The sequence below is a fragment of the Cyprinus carpio genome, chromosome A3 (assembly GCF_018340385.1).
Source record: "Cyprinus carpio isolate SPL01 chromosome A3, ASM1834038v1, whole genome shotgun sequence".
Taxonomy (NCBI): Eukaryota; Metazoa; Chordata; class Actinopteri; order Cypriniformes; family Cyprinidae; genus Cyprinus; species Cyprinus carpio.
In genome coordinates, this window is record NC_056574.1 from 9,578,609 (window position 1) to 9,599,069 (window position 20,461).

At 41.3% G+C, this 20,461-nt stretch overlaps 1 protein-coding gene across 1 annotated transcript; it reads left to right on the forward strand.

The window, feature by feature from the left end:
• The first annotated feature begins 2,372 nt into the window (after positions 1-2,372).
• Positions 2,373-3,383, forward strand: LOC109056927 (T-cell ecto-ADP-ribosyltransferase 1-like). Its single transcript, XM_019074117.2, has 2 exons — positions 2,373-2,459; positions 2,535-3,383. Exons 1-2 carry the CDS (start codon positions 2,409-2,411, stop codon positions 3,309-3,311), a joined length of 828 nt encoding a protein of 275 aa, XP_018929662.2. The 5' UTR covers positions 2,373-2,408; the 3' UTR covers positions 3,312-3,383.
• The last annotated feature ends 17,078 nt before the right edge of the window (positions 3,384-20,461 follow it).

Sequence of the window (20,461 nt, forward strand, 5' to 3'; positions counted from 1 at the left end):
GGGGACATTCACATGGTATTCACTTCACATTCTGTTAACAGAAACAATACAGATTCTGAAAAAAAAGAAAGAAATGCTATGTAACTTACATGAGTAACTTACCTGAGTTGTGCATTGTTTAAGTGGGAACCATGCTGCTTTCTCTAATGTTCTACTAATTTTTGCAAATATTATTTTGCAAAGTGTTTATCCGCTAACCTGTTAAACTTATAGATTTGTTTTGATTGTTAACCTTTTTTAATTTTATTTCTTCTTTTTTCAGTTTTACTTCACTCATGTGGTACAATTACGTGGTCTTGTTTCTTGAACTCATTGTATGTTTTTAGTGAAATGTTACAACATGCCCTTTAAAGAGGGTGCACTGTAAAGCGACAGGCATGTTACAACATGTCCATGTGACAGGTGATCTAATAATAAAAACACAAGATTTACTAAAATATTGTGTCAAAAGCAGTTTATTCACTTCAGTAGGAAAAAATTGGGCACATGAGGATGAACAAACAACACACAGTCAGCAAAAACAATGCAGGTAAATGAAGACTCACAACTCAGATGACAAGACAGACAGAAATCAATGTAGAAACATTCAGATAATCACATTTTTATATTACAGAAAACATGCACAGTTAAACTGGGAGTTTTGTGATGCATTGACAGCTGTCTCTGTATACAGAAGTTTAGGGATTCAGTGAAATTCAAAATTGATTCACACTTGTAGTATATTTCATGAGATGCTAGTACTGTGAAGTGGACTTGTTTGTAATTTGCAAACAACTGAGCGAAGAGACAAAAGTGTCAGAAATGCTATCTGTGGGAAGCATTTGAGAAGTTTCAAGACTTCTTGTGTGATTTACTAAAAAATCTAAAATTAAATACTTTGGATCTTCTAAGTGTTTTCATAATTCCTGCAGGAAATCCATTTGATACAAACCAGCCAGTAAATGACTCTCTCCACCATCATCTCAGCTATGTTCATGGAAATGAGTTTGAATACTACGACCCAATGTTTCAGGATTATGACGAACAAACCAAACAAGCACAACTACATGACTGGGTGTGTTGTGATACAGGAGCATTCATCATTTTTAATGTCATTTATTCATGTCAGATAAACGGATACAGATGCATTTTAAAGTTGGAGTGTGTTTCCACCTGCAGATCAACATATGTCCGGTTCCGGCAGAAAATGTGGAAAGCAACCTTGCATTGGCATCTTTTGAATCCATTAGATTTATTTATTTATTTATTTATTTTTATTTTTATTTTATTTTTTGCCATAGACAGGCAGAACTGCATAGTAAAATGTTACTAAATTTTGCACAGTTATAGGACAGGCACAGAAAAATAATCTGACCAAATTTGTTGTCACTCTCAAACCCTATAGCACCACCAAAAGTGAAAATATCACTTCAGTGTTAGAAATGTATGGAATAAATGGTTGTTCAGACTTGTCCTAGAGCTTTCATCAGATCAACCCAAATTTGGGTGAAATGTTTTTCAGGCAAAAGTCAAAAACATCTTTTGTGATAGTCAACCATTCCCATGTGACACAATGAATAAATGGAGTGTGGACTTCAAAAGAAGTGACATCAGATTTTTTTGATGTATTAACATGAAGCCCTAAAGTCCATAGTGATTTCAACCAACATTAAAAAATGGTATACTGATAGAATTCACCTTTTTTTTTTTTAACAGAAGTCATACAGATTCAAAAGAAAATTAAATAAATGCTATTTCACAATTTTATGGGGGCTTGCAATCTTGCTATCTATCTATTTGCTGGGCAGCAGGTTTTATGAATTTAATTTGCATTAAATTGGTTCTGTTTTCAGTTTACACTTTCTTAAGTGTAAAATATTAAACTTGCAAAATGTTATCTTATCTGATGTAAAGAAATTGCTGTGAACAGTGTTTTAGTAGGAAATTATGCCAACAAGAGCATTTTGTTGAAATACCTGTTCAAATGTTGTTCCAACTGACTCCAAATAGAGTCATCTGGATGAACAATGTACTGTGATGCATCATTTATCTCACTCACAGGCCCACACAGAACACATGGACACAGATGATCTGTAATATACAAAAGCCAATTCCTCATCTCCCGGTTTGAAGAGTTGTTGTCGTCTGGCTGTGAGTGACTGATTTTTCTGATCTTCTTCCTCTCGCTGTTGCTTCTGAGCACCTGAAAAATAACAAAAAAGAAACTCACAATCTGACAACAAGAGAGAACAGTTATTTTCTTAGGTATGTTTGGGTTTAAATTAAAAGGAAAATATAACAGTTTTATTGTAAAAATCTATGTAAATAGTTATTTCCATTTATATAGTTATAGTTAAAACCCTGCTTTGTTTGACTTTCAGAATCTGTGCTTCACTAGATCTTCTAGATCTAGAGATTTGACAATCAAGATGCTACTGCTCACTGAAGCTTTTCTTCTCATTTTAGCTGCCCTAGCACAGGTAAGCTTTTGTTCTGGTATGAATATTACAGACATGAATACTGATGATTGGTCATTATGATTCCTGTTGCTGCAGGATCACAGAACTGCTGTTGAAGGACAGATATTTTCACTGGATATGGCACCGAATTCTGTCGATGACCAATATGACGGTTGTACTATGGAAATGGCAAATCTGGTGAAGACATTTCTAAAGAAGGAAAGATCTGGATCAGCTGAATTTAATAACACTTGGGAAGAAGGTGAAGAGAATGCAAAGAAAGCAGAGGATAACTTGCAGCAGATTCATTCCGTCGCTATTTATGTTTACACTAACAAAGACTCTAGAGTATATAGTAATTTCACTAGTGCCACTCGTACTGAAAAACAGAAATACAGAGAGGGGACATTCAAATGGTATTCACTTCACTTTCTGTTAACAGAAGCGATACAGATTTTGAAAAAAAAAGAAAATAGATGCTATGTAACTTATCGTGGTACAAATGTTAAATTTGATGTTAAGAGCAAAGAGGTTCGTTTGAGCTCATTTTCATCCTCCTCTCTTGATCGAACCGTAATACAGGGTTTGGGAAATAATTGTTTTGTAATCTACACTTGTGAAGGTGCTAATCTGACAAAATACTCTAAGTATCCCAATGAGAGAGAGGTGCTGATTCCTCCATATGAGAAGTTTAAAGTCACTGCTGTCAAAAATAGGACAGATCAGCCTGATCTCTGGTGTGAAACTGTGTTTGTGTTGAACAGCACTGGAAAAAGTGACCTGAGTTGTGCATTGTTTAACAGTGGAAACCATTCTGCCTTCTTTAATGTTCTACTAATTTTGCAAATATTATTTTACAAAGTGTTTACCTGATAACAGGTTTATTTTACATTTCACGTTGTTACTAAAATTTGAATTTCTTGTCATGCTTAATTTAATGTAATATTCCAGGAACAGTATAATTACTATTTAGTACTGATGGGCGGTAAAGAAGCTTTTTTCTAAAAAAAAAAAAAAAAAAAAATCTTTTGTTTTTCTCAACTTGTGTAAATTAACTTTGGTTTTAAAAGTGTTTTTTATTTTACATTAAATTTAGACACTGGTATGATTATGTGGTCTTGCTGCATGAACACATTGTATCCTCTAGGCGAGCGCGTACAAAGTATAAAGCTTAAGGCATGTTATAACATGTTTATGTGACTGTTTAAATCTTAATGTGAATGTATAATAAAGCAAGACAAACAAAAATATTGTTTCAATATTTTAATGTTTTATTTATTCACTTAAGTAGTAACAAAAAAAAAACTGAAAATAACGTAAAAAAAAAAAATAAAAGATAAAAAAAATGCAGGTTAACAAACATAAGAAATGCTTGCTGCACAAATAACAGTACAGTATGCGATAACCATCATTTATAACATGCATGAAATCACCCAGGAGGTGGAGGGTTTCTGATGCATACTGCAATTGCTACAGTGTGTGTGGTGGGGGGGGGGGGGGTTGGGTCTAAGGGCCGATGCACTTTTGGGGCCCCCAGAGATCTGTTTTATTAGCAGTAACAGTACTAGTAGTAATGCAATAGAAATCATAAATGTATCTACCAAAGAGTTACAAATAACACAAAATTACTTCTTTTTTCTGCGATTATTTGTTTCGGCAAACCACCCCCCCCCCCCCCCAATTAACAGCTTGGTTCTGTTCCTTCCTATGCTGCCAGTAGATCAGATGATAAACTGTTATTAGATGTCTTGAGGGCAAATATTGAAATATGTGTGTATTGGAAACAAAAGGAAAATTTACTAGCTTTTGCTGCAATTCTATGGATGTTTTGCCTGAAGCAGGTCTTCGAGCCAGTCAACCTGACTATGAACTGTAAAAAAAAAAAATTCAAAACTACACTAAAAAAAAAACTCTAAATGGCAATAGCTTTGTTTTTTACCCCCCATTTTTCATAAGTTGAGTCAAAGATCTAAGACTTTTTCTATGTACCCAAACGGGCTATTTCTCGCTCAATATTGTCCCAAATCCGTCCTAAATCTGTGTTAGTGAGGCACTGTCTCCTTTATTGAGATAATCCATCCACCTCACAGGTGTGGCCTATCAAGATGATGATTAGACAGCATGATTATTGCACAGGTGTGCCTTAGGCCTGGCCACAATAAAAGGCCACTCTAAAATGTGCAGTTTTTCATCACACAGCACAATGCCACAGATGTTCGCAAGTTTTGAAGGAGCATACAGTTGGCATGATGACTGCAGAAATGTACACCAGAGCTGTTTCCCATGAACGGAACGTTCATTTTCTTTACCATAAGCCGTCTCCACAGGCCTTTCAGAGAATTTGGCAGTACATCCAACCAGCCTCACAACCGCAGACCATGTCTAACCACACCAGCCACAGGACCTCCACATCCACATTCAACACCTCCAAAGATCGTCTGAGACCAGCCAACCCGGACAGCTGCTGCAACAATCGGTTTGCATAGCCGAGAGAATTTCTGCCACAAACTGTCAGAAACCGTCTCAGGGGAAGCTCATCTGCATGCCCGTCATCCTCATTGGGGTCTCGAACCAGACCAGACTGCACATTTGATGGCATCTGGCACTTTGGAGAGGGTGTTCTCTTCACGGATGAATCCCGGTTTTCACTGGTTACAGGACAGATGGCAGACAGCGTGTATGGCATTGTGTGGGTGAGCGGTTTGCTGATGTTCATTGTTTGTGGATCGAGTGGGCCATGGTGGGCGGTGGGGTTTATGGTATGGGCAGGCGTAGTTTATGGACAACGAACACAGGTGCATTTTATCATGGCATTTTGAATGCACAGGATATACCGGGTGACGAGATTCCTGAGGACCATTGTGTGTGCCATGATAGTGCAACTGGTCCGGGCCAATGTTGCAAGGATCTGTACACAATTCCTGGGGAAGGCTGAAAACATCTCAGTTTCTTGTTTAATGGCCAGCATACTACCAAGACATGTTAACCCATGAGCATGTTTGGATGCTTCTGGATCAGTGCGTTATAATGACGTGGTGTTTCCCGTTCCTGCAACCTGATCAGCCTATGCGAAGGAATGTGTTGCACTGAGTGGGCAATGGTGGACGCATGGATACTGCTGTTTTGCAGAAGGGCATGCCCCCACCCACCCTCACCCCCTGGGAGCCGCACCAATACAGTAAGCAATGCAACATTTTTAGCATAGAGTTTCGAAAAAACTGCTCCGAGTGTATTCAAAACACCCAGTCACGTGACATGGCCAAATGATGCTTTTGGTGTGTTCCAAGATTTTGTGCGACAGGACACCGCAAAAAGAAAAGGAACAGAAAAACAGTTTACCACTTGGACCAACATGAGACAGATTGTGGCGTGATTTCTATGTTATTAATGTTCACCATGCAAGTGACCACAAGGTGTCACAGTTGGAGGACAAGGTGTCTGATTGTTTCGAAACCGTACAACACTAATTTTGTTTTGGCCCCCCCCAAACATTTTGCTTCACTCATCGGTGAATTTCACCAAAATTGGGATTATTTCATCCCTATCGGAAGGGCACTTCGATTACATCATACAATATACAAAGATACAATTAATATTTAATGTACACGAAAGATCGATTGGAGGTCAACCAGCATACACAAATGTCGCACTGAAGGACCTCCTTGATAGTTTTCTGTGAAGCAGAAGTGCGTTCCAAAAAGAGTTTTGTTTTGACGTCCTACACCCTTCATTCCCGTTGTCCCTTGAACCTCTCACTCTGGAGGGTAATCCCTTTGACGGATTAGGCAGCGGTTTCTTGTTATTCGGCAGGCACGGATATCCAAAAATCCACCAGTGGTTTCTCCGCGAACCTCTACTTCAGGCCCATGTCTGTTGCCATGTAAATGAGTGACTCTTCCAATTCAATTGGCATTCCTATCTGTGATGTCTCTGTAATAGGGTTTCTGATACACTCTTCTGTTACAGACATGGCTTGATTTTCAGGGTAATACTCACGGAATTGCATTTCCATTTCACTGACGCAAACTGGCTTTTGGCACAGTGCTCTCGTTAAGGAAATCGTCCAGTAACGGGAAAGCGTCAAAGTTATCATTGTCCAAGCGAGTTCGCCATAATGACAGTTTTCTGATCCTTCAATTTTATCAGAAAGAGTAAAGAGTATTTTTGCCCTGAAGACCTGTGTTCAGATCATTAAGTCGGCTGAAAATGTCAGCCAGGTAGGCCAGAAGAGCAAGCCATTTTTCATCGGAAAATTTTGGAGCTAGCTGGGAGTTTTTCTCCAAAAGAAAGATCCTCACCTCTTCTCGGAGCTCATGGAGTTGACTGAGAACTTTTCCTCTGGAAAGCCAATTAAATTCAATTTAATTCAAGTTTATTTGTATAGCGGTTTTTATGATGCAAATCATTGCAAAGCAACTTACAGAAAAATTAAGTTTGACAATATTTAGGAGTAGCTTATCAGTGGTGACTGTCAGTTTATGTGCATACGGCAGAAATGTTCAGAAAAAAATTAATAAAAGACATAAGAAACAAAACCAGGCCGATTAACACTATTAACAGCAATTATGCAATCAAACTTATAGCAAAAATACGTAGGTAGTTCTGTATGTTGACTTCTCTGGGTTAACATCATCCTAGCAAGGAGGTCCTCTGAGGGGTTGGCATCATCTCCTCTCAGGTGTTATGGATCCAGACTGGAGCTTGTGTAAATCCTAGTTAATCCCGTGGTAAAACAGAGAAACAAATAGAGACATAATTAGCGTAGCTGCTGTTCCAGCCAAGTAAAATTAATTAGTTTAGCTTAAGCTAAAAAGAATAATAATCGCATTTGATCAGATATAACTGCAGTCAAAATTATGAGATGCATTATTTGAATGCTTGGCCAAGAAGTGTGTTTTTTAATCTAGATTTAAACACAGAGGAAGTGTGTCTGAACCCTGAAGATTATCAGGAAGGCTATTCCAGAGTTTGGGAGCCAAATCGCGAAAAAAGCTCTACCTCCTTTCAAGAGTGGACTTTGCTATCCTAGGTACTATCAAAAGTCCAGCGTTTTGTGACCTTAGGGGCGTGGCGGGTTAATGGCGTGGTAGAAGGCTAGTTAGATGCCTTGGGAGCTAAGCCATTAAGGGCCTTATAAGTAAGTAATAATATTTTGCTAACTGTCACAGAACTTAATAGGTAGCCAGTGCACTAGGAGACTGTAAGAGTGGGGTAATATGATCATATTTTTCTTGACCTGGTAAGGACTGTAGCCGCTGCATTTTGGACTACCTGTAGCTTGTTAATTGAGGATGCAGGACAACCATCTAGCAGTGCATTACAATGGTCAGTCTAGAGGTCATGAATGCATGAACTAGCTTTTCTGCATCAGGAAACAGGTAACATGTTTCGTAGCTTGGCAATGTTTCTAAGATGGAAGAATGCTGTTTTTGTATCATGGGAAATATGATTTTCAAAAGACAAGTTACTGTCTAATATACTGTCATTTGTAATTTTAACAAGTGCAGTTTCTGTGCTATGGTGGGGCCTGAAACCCGACTGAAATTCTTCATAGAGATCATTTTTTTGCAGGTAGGAGCACAATTGAGCAGACACAACTTTTTCTAAAATTTTAGACATAAATGGAAGATTTGAAATGGGTCTGTAATTTGCCAGTTCACTAGGATCTAGTTCTGGTTTCTTAATCAGAGGCTAATAACCGCCAGCTTGACAAATGGTTTTGGGGACGTTGACCTAAAGATAACGAACACGTTAATAATATTGGAGAAGCGTTTTTTCTGCTACAGGTAACAACTCTTTCAGTAATTTAGTAGGTACAGGATCTAATAAACATGTTGTTGGTTTTAGATGCAATGATAAGTTTATTTAGCTCTTCCTGTCCTATAGTTGTAAAGCACTGCAGTTTATCATGGGGTGCGATAAACCTAAAGTATTAGACACTGTAGAATCTACATTTGTTATTGTATTTCTGATGTTATCTATTTAATCAGTGAAGAAATTCATAAAGTCATTACTATTTAACTGTGAGGGAATATTTAGATTGGGTGGCGTCTGGTTATTTGTTAATCTAGCCACTGTGCTAAATAAAAACCTTGGATTGTTTTGGTTGTTTTTCTATGAGTTTGTGGATATGCTCGGACCTGGCGGTTTTTAGAGTCTGTCTATAGCTGGACATACTGTTTTTCCATGCAATTCTAAAAACTTCCAAGTTACTTTTTCTCCATTTGCGCTCAAGACTACGAGTTTCTTTCTTTAGAGTGTGGGTATTACTTGTACCATGGCACAGTACGTTTTTCTCTAACCTTTTTCAATTTGATGAGGGCAACAGCTTCTAATGTATTAGAGAAGCTAGTGCCCATGTTGATGAATCATTTTGTCTAGTTCATGTGTATTTATGGGATTTTTACAAGAGCAGTTGAGATAAATCAGGCAGGTTATTTGTGAATCTGTCTTTGGTGGCTGGAACAATAGTTCTGCCTGGGACGATAACGGTAGCTATATAGTTATTATCAACAATAGGCAGAATGCACGATACAAGGAAATGGTCAGTAACATCTTCACTTTATCGATATCTATGTCAGTAAGATCGATTCCATGTGATATAATTAAATCTAGTGTATGATTAAAACGATGAGTGGGCCCGGTGACATTTTGCTTTACTTCAAAACAGTGTAATATGTCAGTAAACATGCCAAGTCCTAATACATCCATTTGTATTATCAAGCGTGAATGTTTAAAAATATCTCCCAAAATTAGCGCTTTATCAGTGGTAACCAACAGGTCTGAGAGGAAATCTCCAAATTCTTTTAGAATTCTGTATCTGACCCTGGTGGTCTATACACAGTAACCAGAGAAAGAAGATACAATAGATTTATTTTGCATATCCTGACCCAGTGTAAGCAGAAGTATTTGAATGGTTTAAGCCTGTATCCTGTTTTCTAGGTGGTAACATTGAGAATATCACTTTACACAATGCACTTTGCTTACAGAGCAGCAGCTGCCGTGTTCTTGCCCGCCCCTGACAGAGAACTTTGAAAAGCCGTAGGCTTGTTGAGCTCATTTTTATCTTGCTGACTGCACTAATGGCTTCATCCATCACTTGTTTCATATCAGGTGGTATGTCTTTTGTCGAAAGGGCTTGCGTGTGTATCATGCAATGCCACCACACTGCAAAGTGGAGCGGGACGGCCTGTACTTTGCTTACTAATCCACTGTGTTTACCTTTTCAGTCATTGCCTGCGCTCTGTCGGAGCAAATTCCTACACAGTTCTTCCATTCAATGTCATGCCCACGTATAAATGAATCCAATGTGGTGAAAAGTTGCTTACCTATTGCACGCTCATGAAGAGCCGCAATAGAAAAGAAAATCCTCCTTAATTTCTCCTTCATCAACAAATCTAACGTGAAACCAACAACTGCATTTCTCCAGCACATCAGTGCTCTCGCTCAAGTTGGAGAGAAAAAAAATGAACCTCGATTTAATTTTTTATTTTTCACATCCATTTGCCATTAGACCAATCACGGTTAGTCACTGTAATCATTGTGCCACTGGCATCAAGAAGAAGAAAGGAAGGAAATTCTCACCCTAGGTGTGTAGTTTTCCCAGTTTTTGCAAATCCAGTGAAGATCATGAATGATGCTGCGAAGAGCCCTCCTCTTGATGGAATTCTGTAGTACCCGATTTTTTGACCCGCGTAAGCTCTGTAGTTTTCCCGATAAAAAATTCCGGCATTTTTGACTGCAGTGATTCAGCGTTTAGTTATGCAGAGGGTGTCTTATGCATTGTTGGAATGTTTAATACTCTCGCCCTTTGCGAACTCATACGCCGCAAATCACGCTGATAGTCGGTAATCCGCCCGATGCAGCTTGGTCTTAGTGAAACCATATTCCAAGTAACTTCTGGTGATATTTGCTGCTTTTGGCCTTCTTTTCCTCCCTTACGTTTCAGTCTCAGAATGGATGTTTTTTTTTTTTTTGTCACAACCAATTAAAAACTGCTCCAAATGCTAATCAGCAGTCCAGCTCATGTAGGTACTTCAAATTAGCAGTCTAATTTTTTATATTATGTCGCCAGCAGGCGGTGGTATTAGGCGAGCATTTATACACATAACAAAGAAAAGAATCTTCCTGTCATATGTGGAAGGAGAGAGAGAAGAACAGAACAAAAAACACTACAGTCTCATGAATTAGAAGTAACAGATAGAATATTGTAAAGAAAATGTTGGAGGATTTCGATATAAACAAGAGTTGGTTTTCCTTTGCGAAAAGAACTTTGCTTTTTTTGATCCTGTAAACTAAACTTGATTCTTGCTAGACTAGCATATTTCTCACCAACGCATGCGCTTCCACGCATCTGACAGTTAAGCGCAGATACAGAAAAGTGGTTATAAAATATGTTTTCTTACAAGAATGCATTGATTTTGCTACAGGGGAGCCTATATTCCACCCACGCTGCAGCCGTGTGAGGCACTTTTTTGTTACAGATGGATGATTGTTTTATATGTGCTGTTTAATTTTTCTTTTATTTTGGCTTTTTTGAGGTTTGTAAATTTTGCAACTCTGCAACCACAATTTGGGATGGCTAAAACTGGTCTAATCAAGGTCTTACTAGACATACTTGAAACTTTCCAGGCAGATGTGCTGAGGCTAGTTTGCAAGACACACCGGCCCTCCAGGACTGAGTTTGGAGACCCCTAGACTAAAGTACTTACTTGAATAATACTTACTTACTTGAATGGATACTTTGAATACTATAATACACATTTATGAGAATGAAAATTAGCTTTGTACTAAATAGATACTAGATAAGGATTTTCTGAATACACGTTGTTTGTTATTACTTTGTCTTCTTGGAGCAGAGGTTTTCAAACGTTTGATGCCAAGGAACCTCAAATATGATAAATCCCCTTTTGATCGACCCACTGATCTTTTCTTATTGATCTTAAGCTTTGAATGAAAGTGTGGAGATTTAGGGCTAAAAATATGTAAAGCAACAGGAGAGAAATGCAGGAGCTGATAGACGTCTTATACAAGACCTTGAACCTGCGGATGATTATTGACTCCTTCCTCATCCACAAACAAAGCATAGAAGCAGTTTTATATGAATTCATGGTTCTCTTTTTCCTGTTTTGTTAATAAAAGCTGAATTCAAGCAAATCTCTTTTTGCAGTCAGTAATTGAAATGACCTTTTAAGGCCAAGTAACAAAGTTGAAAATCAGAAAATGTGAATCTGACTGGATTAGGGCATTAATGGTAAAAAGAAACAACAACAAAAAAGGGTAAATGTTTTTTTTTTTTTTTAAATAATGAATTGAACTGTGCAGTAACCACTCTGAAATTTTGTTAACAAAAAACATACAACTTACTCTCCCACAGCAGCAGCAGTGTAGCAGATTCTATATCTACACCAAGACCAAACACATTAACATATACCTATGCTAAACTTGCTTTTTGAGAGTTGTCGGGACAGAAATGATTTAAATAATATTATTATTACAAATGAATTAAGGATAAATTGGATATAAAAGAAAGAATGAAGGTAATACGTTTACAATAAGGTGTCATTTGTTACCATTATTTAATGTATTAACTAACATGAACAACGCATTTATTACACTATTTATATAATCATTGTTAATGTTAGTTAATAAAAATACAATCAATCATTGTTAGTTTCACAGTACACATTAACTAATGATCTAACAAACACAACTTTTGAGTTTAATAATGCATTAGTAAATGCTGAAATTAACATGAACTAAGATTATAAATGGTTGTAAAGTATTGTTCATAATCTAAATCATGTTACTAATGGTATGAAACTAATGAACCTTTTAGTGTCAAAGTGTTACCAGAATGCAACACATGGGCACAAATGTTGGTTGCTCTCTTGAAACAACACACGGCAATGACTAGGCGAATCCGTAGATCACTACAGTATGAAACTACATCTGCTCATACGCAAAGAGAATTGGAATAATGTCAAAGATCCACTTGCAACATGTCGACCCTACTAATGCTGACGCTTTAACAGCAGCCTTGGACAGAGTTTTTTTTAATATGAAGGAAATCGCATATTATGATTTTATGTAATCTGAACAGGAACTACATGAAAGTGAGACCCCTTGAAGCAAGAACCTTAAACGCCCCCCAATAGAAGGTGGTATACCAATATAAACTAGGTGTTTTAGGAGCCGAAAACCGAACTCCCCCAGAAAAGGTTTAGCATATGGTCCGCTGTTTCGAATTGCCGAAAATGAACTCAAAACGAACTTCGTTTCGGCCTGATTGTTGTTATTGAAAAAAAATTTACATTATATGATCAGTGTTCGTTCCTCTTCGATTTCGTTGTGAAGAGTTTATCCGGGATCGACTTAAGTGTCAATGTCACGACATTTCACTGAAGAAGCACCCACATAAGTCGTTGTTGTCACCTATGCCAAAACCACCTTGGAGGTTTTGTGCCTTTTCTCTCTTTTTCACGTAAACTTACATGATGATTACACAGATTTAAATGACTAACAAATGTAAAACAACAACTATACCTTTAAATAGGGCGACCTAGTTTGAGGGGGACGCAGCCCATTTTAGTGGTGACAGTAACCTTAGTTGAAAGGTACCCATACCCATAATGGCCCTGTTGAAAGTCAGGTGAGCCGTCGAATGATTTGCCGCGTCTCACCAGAAGATGGCGCCTGTCAACACCTGTTTTCCGGGTAATGACATGACTAGGAAAACTGTCCTGATGGTGAAACCACCATAGTGATGGACAGTTCAGATCATTTTACTGGACTCAGATGATCTTTGAATCTCGTTCAGCAAAAATGAAGGAATCCATTTGTCAAGTAATTTTCGGCAGAAGATATATTAAAATGTTACGGGTGTAATAGCCAAAGACCCCAACACATTTATTCACCAAAAACATTGATCAGATCCCAGTAAGGTTTTAACTATGCAAGTCCTGGTACAGGAAAGAGAAATTATTATTAATCTCCTGAGTCTTCGGTTCATGTCGTGTCATATTCATCATGTAACATAGCCCCAATCAGACTAGAAGGCTATGGCAGTGTGTGTCAGGTTTCACTGAATGAAGAACCCAAATGCAGTAGAAATGCAACAAGAGTTTTTATTCAGTGATAAATCGAACTGCTGAATTCCCGATCCACAATCCAAGAACTCAACAGAAGGACGACTCAGAGTCCAAACAGAGTACAATTGGCCAGGTGCGCGGTAGTCAGAACACAGGCGTATGGCATAAAGATGTAGTCAAGGAAGATCAAAGAGATCCACAAACTCGATAATAATCCGAGCAAAAATCCAATAGTCCCACTTTATGAACAGACCACTGGCCAGGGGAGCATTTGACAGTCCAGACAGCAGTGTGCAATAACTGGGCAGAAAAAAGAAAAACTGAAAAAAAATACAAAACTATAACTGATGAACCAAAAACAAGAAAACGCATAAAAGCATTAACAACAAAACACACTGGCAAAGACTAAGAGAAAAACATGATTTAAATAAGGAAAAAATAAATGAGGAAATGACAAACAGACTGTGAATGCATACACGCATCACGGCTTGGATTGCAAAGCAGCAATAGGCTGAATGCGGCTGGCACGCGCAAGTGAAAACCAAAACAATCAACATGTGCACTCGACCATGCCTGGATCGCAAAATAGCAAACAGCTGATCGCGGGTCTAGGCACGCTTGCAAACAGAAACAAAAAACAAAGGTTCCTCCAGGAGAAAGAGACAGGATCAAACCTGAGCCCTGACAGTACCACCCCTCCCAGGAACGCCACCCGGCCGCACTCATGGTCGAGGGAGACTGACGACAGATGAAAACTCCACGAGTGAACGAAGCGGTCCAGAACAAATCCTGAAGCTGGGGACCCAAGATCTCTCTTCCCGGACGTCAGCCTTCCCAATCCACTAAATATTGAAAAAGCCCGTACCATGGCCGCTTGAATCAGCAGAATCCGTGACGATTAAAAGGCAGTGAGTGACCTCAATCATCCAGGTGAGGAGGGGGGGTGGGAATAGAAACATGAGAATGGGAAGAACATAGAACAGGTTTTGTAAACACGAAGCACAACATGAAAGCAGGATGGACACGACCAGAAAAGGGTGAGGCAACCCGAAGCCGCGCCGACGCCGGACTGACCCCTTGACAATGGGAAAGGCCCTATAAATTTGGGGGTCAACTTCCGGGCCGGAACCCGAGTCGGCAGATCTTTGGTTAGGAGCCCCACCCTTTGCCCACAAAACATCCCTGGGTGCCACAAGTCGGACGGCGGTCAGCAGCCTTTAGTGCGCCCACAGACCGGTGACCAACGCTCCTGGCCCTCCTCCAGGACGATAACAGCGCTGCATAAATGCCTGGACTGAGGGAAACTGCGGCCTCAGCAGCATGAGAAGGAGGAACAGAGGGGGTTGATAACAAAGGCCACACGAATGAACGGGGAAAGCCCAGTCGAGGGACACCGGAAAGGGTTGATGGGCATATTCAGCCCAAGTTAGCTGCTGACTCCAGGAGGAGGGGTTATGGGAAGCCAGGCATTGGAGCATCCGCTCGAGATCCTGGTTTGCACGCTGGTTTGGCCGTTGGTCTGTGGATGGAATCCTGAGGACAGGACTGGCGGAGGAGGCACCCAGTCGTCGACAGAATTCCGCCAAAACTGGGACACAAACTGGGGCCCCCTGCCAGAAACATCACTCGGGAAGACCATGAATCGGAAGGCGTGGTCAATGACCACCGGGCGTTCTCCCTAGCCGAGGGAGTTTAGGAAGGGGACTGAAGTGAACCGCTTAGAAGCGATCCCACAACAGTAAGGACCACAGTATTGCCATGGATATGGGGGATGGAAGCGAAACCAGTAACAAAATCAAGGGCAACGATGTGACAAGGGCGGGAAGGATAGGGAGGGGATGGAAGCAGACCAACGGAAGGTGATTGGAAAGATTTGTTTTGAGCACAAACCTCACACGCACCACGAACCGACGGATGTCCTCAGCCATGGTAGGCGTGCAAAAGCAGCGATGGATGGCTGCCACGCGACCTCCCTCACCACCCGGACCGCGTGAGTTTAGAAAAGTGACTACTGCAAGGCGAGCACCCCTGCCCACGTACGGCAGTCACAAGATCGTCTCAGTGCCCGCAAATAACTACCGCCGCCATGTGGCACCTCAGCCTGGTAATGCTCGCCTGACCCGACCCTCGACACCCCACGGTGGTGGCCCCCCACCACCACGGCTTAGGCAAAAAGGTGTCCAGGGGAGGAGACTGCCGTCCAGTCAGGCGCGTCAGAGCTGCGGGACAGGCGTCGGGCTTGGGCCATTCTGGGACCCGGTACTGTAAGACAACACCAAGTTGACAGACACGTGCCCAAAAACACAGTGCTAGAGAGCCTGTCCTGAGGTCGAGTTCAGCCCGTTTTTGCGATTGAATATACTCCAGATTTCTATGATCCAGTCCACACCAGAGCCATGCGATTATCGTCCCCCCTCCAACCAGTGACGCCCACTCCCCAAAGCCAAGCGTACTGCCAGCAGCTCTCTGTTTGCCGATGTCGCCAATTTCGTTCTGAGGGGAGAAAGAAGCGATGGGAAAAATAAGCCTAGAACAAGGCCCTTCAACTTACTTCTATCATGAGGGGCCGATTTTTGGGAAAGAGCACCCGCTTCCCGACCACCCACCTCTGACGTGTCCACCCCTCCACGAAACTGTCTGCTAGGATCCCGGCAAAATAAGAATAGGAGCAGAGTAAAGTCTGAACCTGGATTTCAAAATCGTCAAAAGCTGCCTGAGGTAACACTAGACCAACAAAATTTGGAGTTGGTGGAGTTTACAGCTGTCAGAGAGGGGGCGCCACCTGGCTGCATGTTGAATTTTGAATAAAACGCCTATAGAAATTAAGAAGAAGCCCAAAAAGCTGGCCTGTAAGCTTTTCTTGAGCCAGAGTACCGGCCAGTCAGAAGTTTCAGCTCCAACCTTGCGCAGGGTCCATGCACGAATACCCCTCCGCCTGAGATGATGAAGCGACCCGAAGATAGAAACCGACTGGGTGTAGAAAAGTACACTTCTCGCCTTCCAGACAATGGTTCTCCAGCAACCGCTGAAGCCTTTCGTCACGCGTGCTGGGCGTGCACCTGGAATAGATTGACGAAAAAATTTCCCAATGTCATCCAGGTACACAAAAGACAAAGTCGTTAATCCTTATCTCTCCGCACACTCATTGTAGCCCGAAGTCCCCCCCCCCCCGCTTGGGGAAGCGGCTGGGGCACCCTTGGACTGACCCGCCCAAAAGGTTAAAACTTGAGATATTTTCAAGATTGCCCCCCCCTCCCCCGCCCCGTGGGCGTGTTAAAGGCCAAATCTTCCATTCATCCCCTCTCTAATCCTGAACTAGATGATAAGCATTGCGTAGATCCAATTTTGTGAAGAACCTTTGCACCCCACAGGACCTCGAAGGCTGCTGAACATAAGAGGCAGGGGGTACCTGTTATTAACAGTTGTATGTCATTCAGCCCGATAGTCAATGCAGAGGCACAAACCAGAGCCATCCTTCTTCTTCAGAAAAAAAGAACACAGCGCTCCTGCTGGAGGAGGAAGAGGGACGAATCAAACCTGCTGCTAGAAGAATCTGATAAATGCTTCTCCATGGCCACCCGGCTCTGGTGCAGACAAAGAGAAAAGGCGTCCAGCGAGGAGGACCCCGAAGTGCGGGAAAGAAGATGTTAAGCACAATCACTCCACGATTCGATGGGGAGGAAGAGAGAGCAGCTGGGGACCCCGACTGAAGGCCGCCACGCGGATCGTGGTACATGCCAGGGGCCTTCATCCCCCAGAGAAGAAACGATCCACCTCCTCCTCCTGCAGCACAGAACAAACAACAGAAGGCCAGAGCAGACCACCACCCAAGACAAGCAGCGCGGACAGCGTGAACTCCAAGAAAGAATTAAATTCTCAAGCCCAGGTTGAACATGGCGGTAATGAAGAGAGAGAGACAGCCAGGATGACCATAATACAATAGAAACAGAAGGGAGTTCTTAAATAAATAAAATTTAGCATTTCCTCGGTGGTTACCAAGAGGTAATCAAACTCCACTTGGACCAGTGATCCTGAGTAAACTGCCATGAGGCTTTCTACTGTCCATTAAGGGGTGAACAATGAGAGGAGAGAAGAAAGGGGAATGAATGGGCAGGAGCCATAGTGATGAGGCCCATTCAGCATCAACAAAATTCCCTTCTGCACGAATCAATTAACACAGGAGCAGCATTTAATGACCGAGAGCCATTCAGTAACACTGAAAGCAGGAATGAGAGTATGAGAAGAGCCCTCTGATGGGAGAAATTGAAGTACCGCCCATAAGAATTCTCCTGTTTACTGGTGGGCGTTGGCTTTACTATGGACAGCCCGGCTGCAATATGACCATGACCGCCACAATATAAAGCAAAGCCTTTAAAAGTCGGCGGTGTTTCTCCTCAGCAGTAAGACATTCTCTCCCCAGCTGCATAGGCTCAAAAAGGTCAGGACGATTCAGGGAGCTTCGGGGAAGCAGAGGAGGAGGAAACAGACGGTTCTGGCCGCATCCAGCGGGTGATTTCCCCGACCTTAAGCCTCAAATTCCCATACGGGAAATCCAAACGAATAAGCGAGATCAATAACTATCGGCACGCAGGTCGAGGAGGGTCCACGTGCGGTAGATCTCGTCCTAGCATCGGCCATATCCATCCAAAAAAACGAGGCCACCAAGCGTGCTGAGTTCCACTCAATGTAGGTGCAAGAGTCTTAAATTCAATAGGAATAATCAGCAACTGATACCTCTTGCCTTGGCCTTAAGCTAGTAATTGCGGGGAAACCTCTTTGCCAAACCGGAATCTGTCAAAATACTTTTATCATCTCAGCTTTGAATGATTTAAAGTCATCACAGCACAAAACCACAGTCCCATGGCAGTACCCCAGTCAGCGAGCTGGCGATCCAGCCAGAAAATCATATAAGCCACTCTGGATCTGTATCTAATGCATAAGTCTCTGGGGTTGAAGTGAAAAACTACTTCACACTGAATAAGAAATGATCGACAATTAGTTGGTTCATAGCATAAATGGAGGGTTATTAATAAGTGGCTCATGACCAGTGTGGCCTGTTGGGGTGCTGCAGGCTGAAACATTGAGATCGGCGGGCTGAAGATAAGCGTAAGCTTGTCCGAGGAAGCTCAGTAGCTGAGATTCTGCAGCCAAGGCATCCATGATTAATGACGAGCATGTAGTTCACTCAGCCTGATGATTCAACATAAGCTCCTGATGTTCAACGACTTGGCTTCGGAGCTGAGCTTCTTCTTTAAGGTCCATAATGGCCAGTGTGTTATGTCAGGTTTCACTGAAATGAAGAACCAAATGCAGTAGAAATGCAACAGAGATTTATTCAGTGATAAATCGAACTGCACAATTCAGATCCACAATCAAGAACTCAACAGAAGAGATCAGAGTCCAAACAGATACTTTCCAGAGGCGGCGGTGAGTCAGAAACAGTGATGGTCATTAAAGATGATAGTCCAGGCAGATTCAAAGAGAGATCCACAAATCTAGATAATAATCGAAACAAAAATCCAATAGTCGATGAACAGACCACTGGCTAGGAGCATTGACAGTCCAGACAGCAGTTGCAATAACTGGGCAGAAAAAGAAAAACTGAAAAAAAAAATACAAAAGCTATAACTGATGAACCAAAACAAAGAAAGCGCATAAAAGCGTTAACAACAAACACACTGGCAAAGACTAAGAGAAAACATGAGATTTAAATAAGGGAAAAAAAAATAAATCGCGGAAATAACAAGCAACAGCGAATGCATTACGACGGCTGATTGCAAAAGCGCCAATCCAGCTGAATCACGGTACAGCGCGGCATAGTGAAACAAAACAATCGCTGCAGTACGACCATACTGGTCGCAAAAATGCGAACAGCTGATCATCTTCTGTCACAAACAAGCTAAAAACAAAGAGTTCCTCCAGGAGAAAAGAGAGACAGATCAAACCTGAGCCCTGACAGTGTGTACTAGAAAGAGAAATGATTAGTTCATCTCCACGAGTCTTCGGCTCTGTGTTGCATCGTGTTCATTTATAAGATTAGCTCTGGACTCGCTCATATATTAATAGTAATAGCTAAAGCGTTGTCCTCGCATCACTGAAGACCAGAGGAAAAAGCTTTTTTGTTTTCTTACTTCTTCAGAAAGTGAAGAGTAGGCCTTTCTCACTTAATGGAAGCACGCTGATTATAGTCAGCCTTCCTTAGTTTATTTTTTGATTAATACTTATTTTAGTTAAGTGTTAATTGTAACTATGCATTTATTAGATTATTTTATTAGTGCATGTGTATTTTGTTGTTTTTGTATATAATTATAATATAAAAGTGTATCAACCAGGTCCAGAAATAATCCTCAGGGTGCTTCTGAAATAGTGATATGCTTCTAGTCTTAAGGCCCATTTCACATATTTTGTCCCCCGTCTATGCTATGGTTATCCCCATGTCAATCACTGCCTACTCTCGAGAGATAATCCGCATAAATTTCAGATGTCATGTGTGGCTGAAACAACAAAGTTCACATTTTAATGGATTATTGCCTAGAAAGTTTTGCAAAGAGCACTCAATAAAATCACTAAAAAGCTGTCACTCTTGTGTCATCACGAGCTCACAACAGTTCTGTACCATAAATCGCACACTGCAAAAAATATGAAATCATGTATACACTATGACATCCATCCTTTCCGCTCACATTATTTTAAATCTGTTTCTTGAGGTTCCAAATATGGCTCAGTGGCCTTCATATAAAACCTAGAAGCTATATTCTATTGCTGTCAAATCGATTACTCGTTATAAGGCTCCATCTCTCGTAGGAAAGCACTCTCAGCTTGGCCCCGGCCGGCACGAGGGGGAGACACCGGGCTCTTGAAAGAAAAGCCGGAGAAAGGCAGTCGTACCGGAAGGGAGCGGCCTCTTTGTCGCGCAGCCGCACCGGAATCTCG

What these genes read in the sequence shown, in the direction of transcription:
- LOC109056927 (XM_019074117.2), top strand. Translation starts at nt 2,409, where the DNA reads ATGCTACTGCTCACTGAAGCTTTTCTTCTCATTTTAGCTGCCCTAGCA. An exon ending in TTTTAGCTGCCCTAGCACAG is followed by an intron (nt 2,460 to 2,534) that starts GTAAGCTTTTGT and finishes CTGTTGCTGCAG; the next exon opens with GATCACAGAACTGCTGTTGA.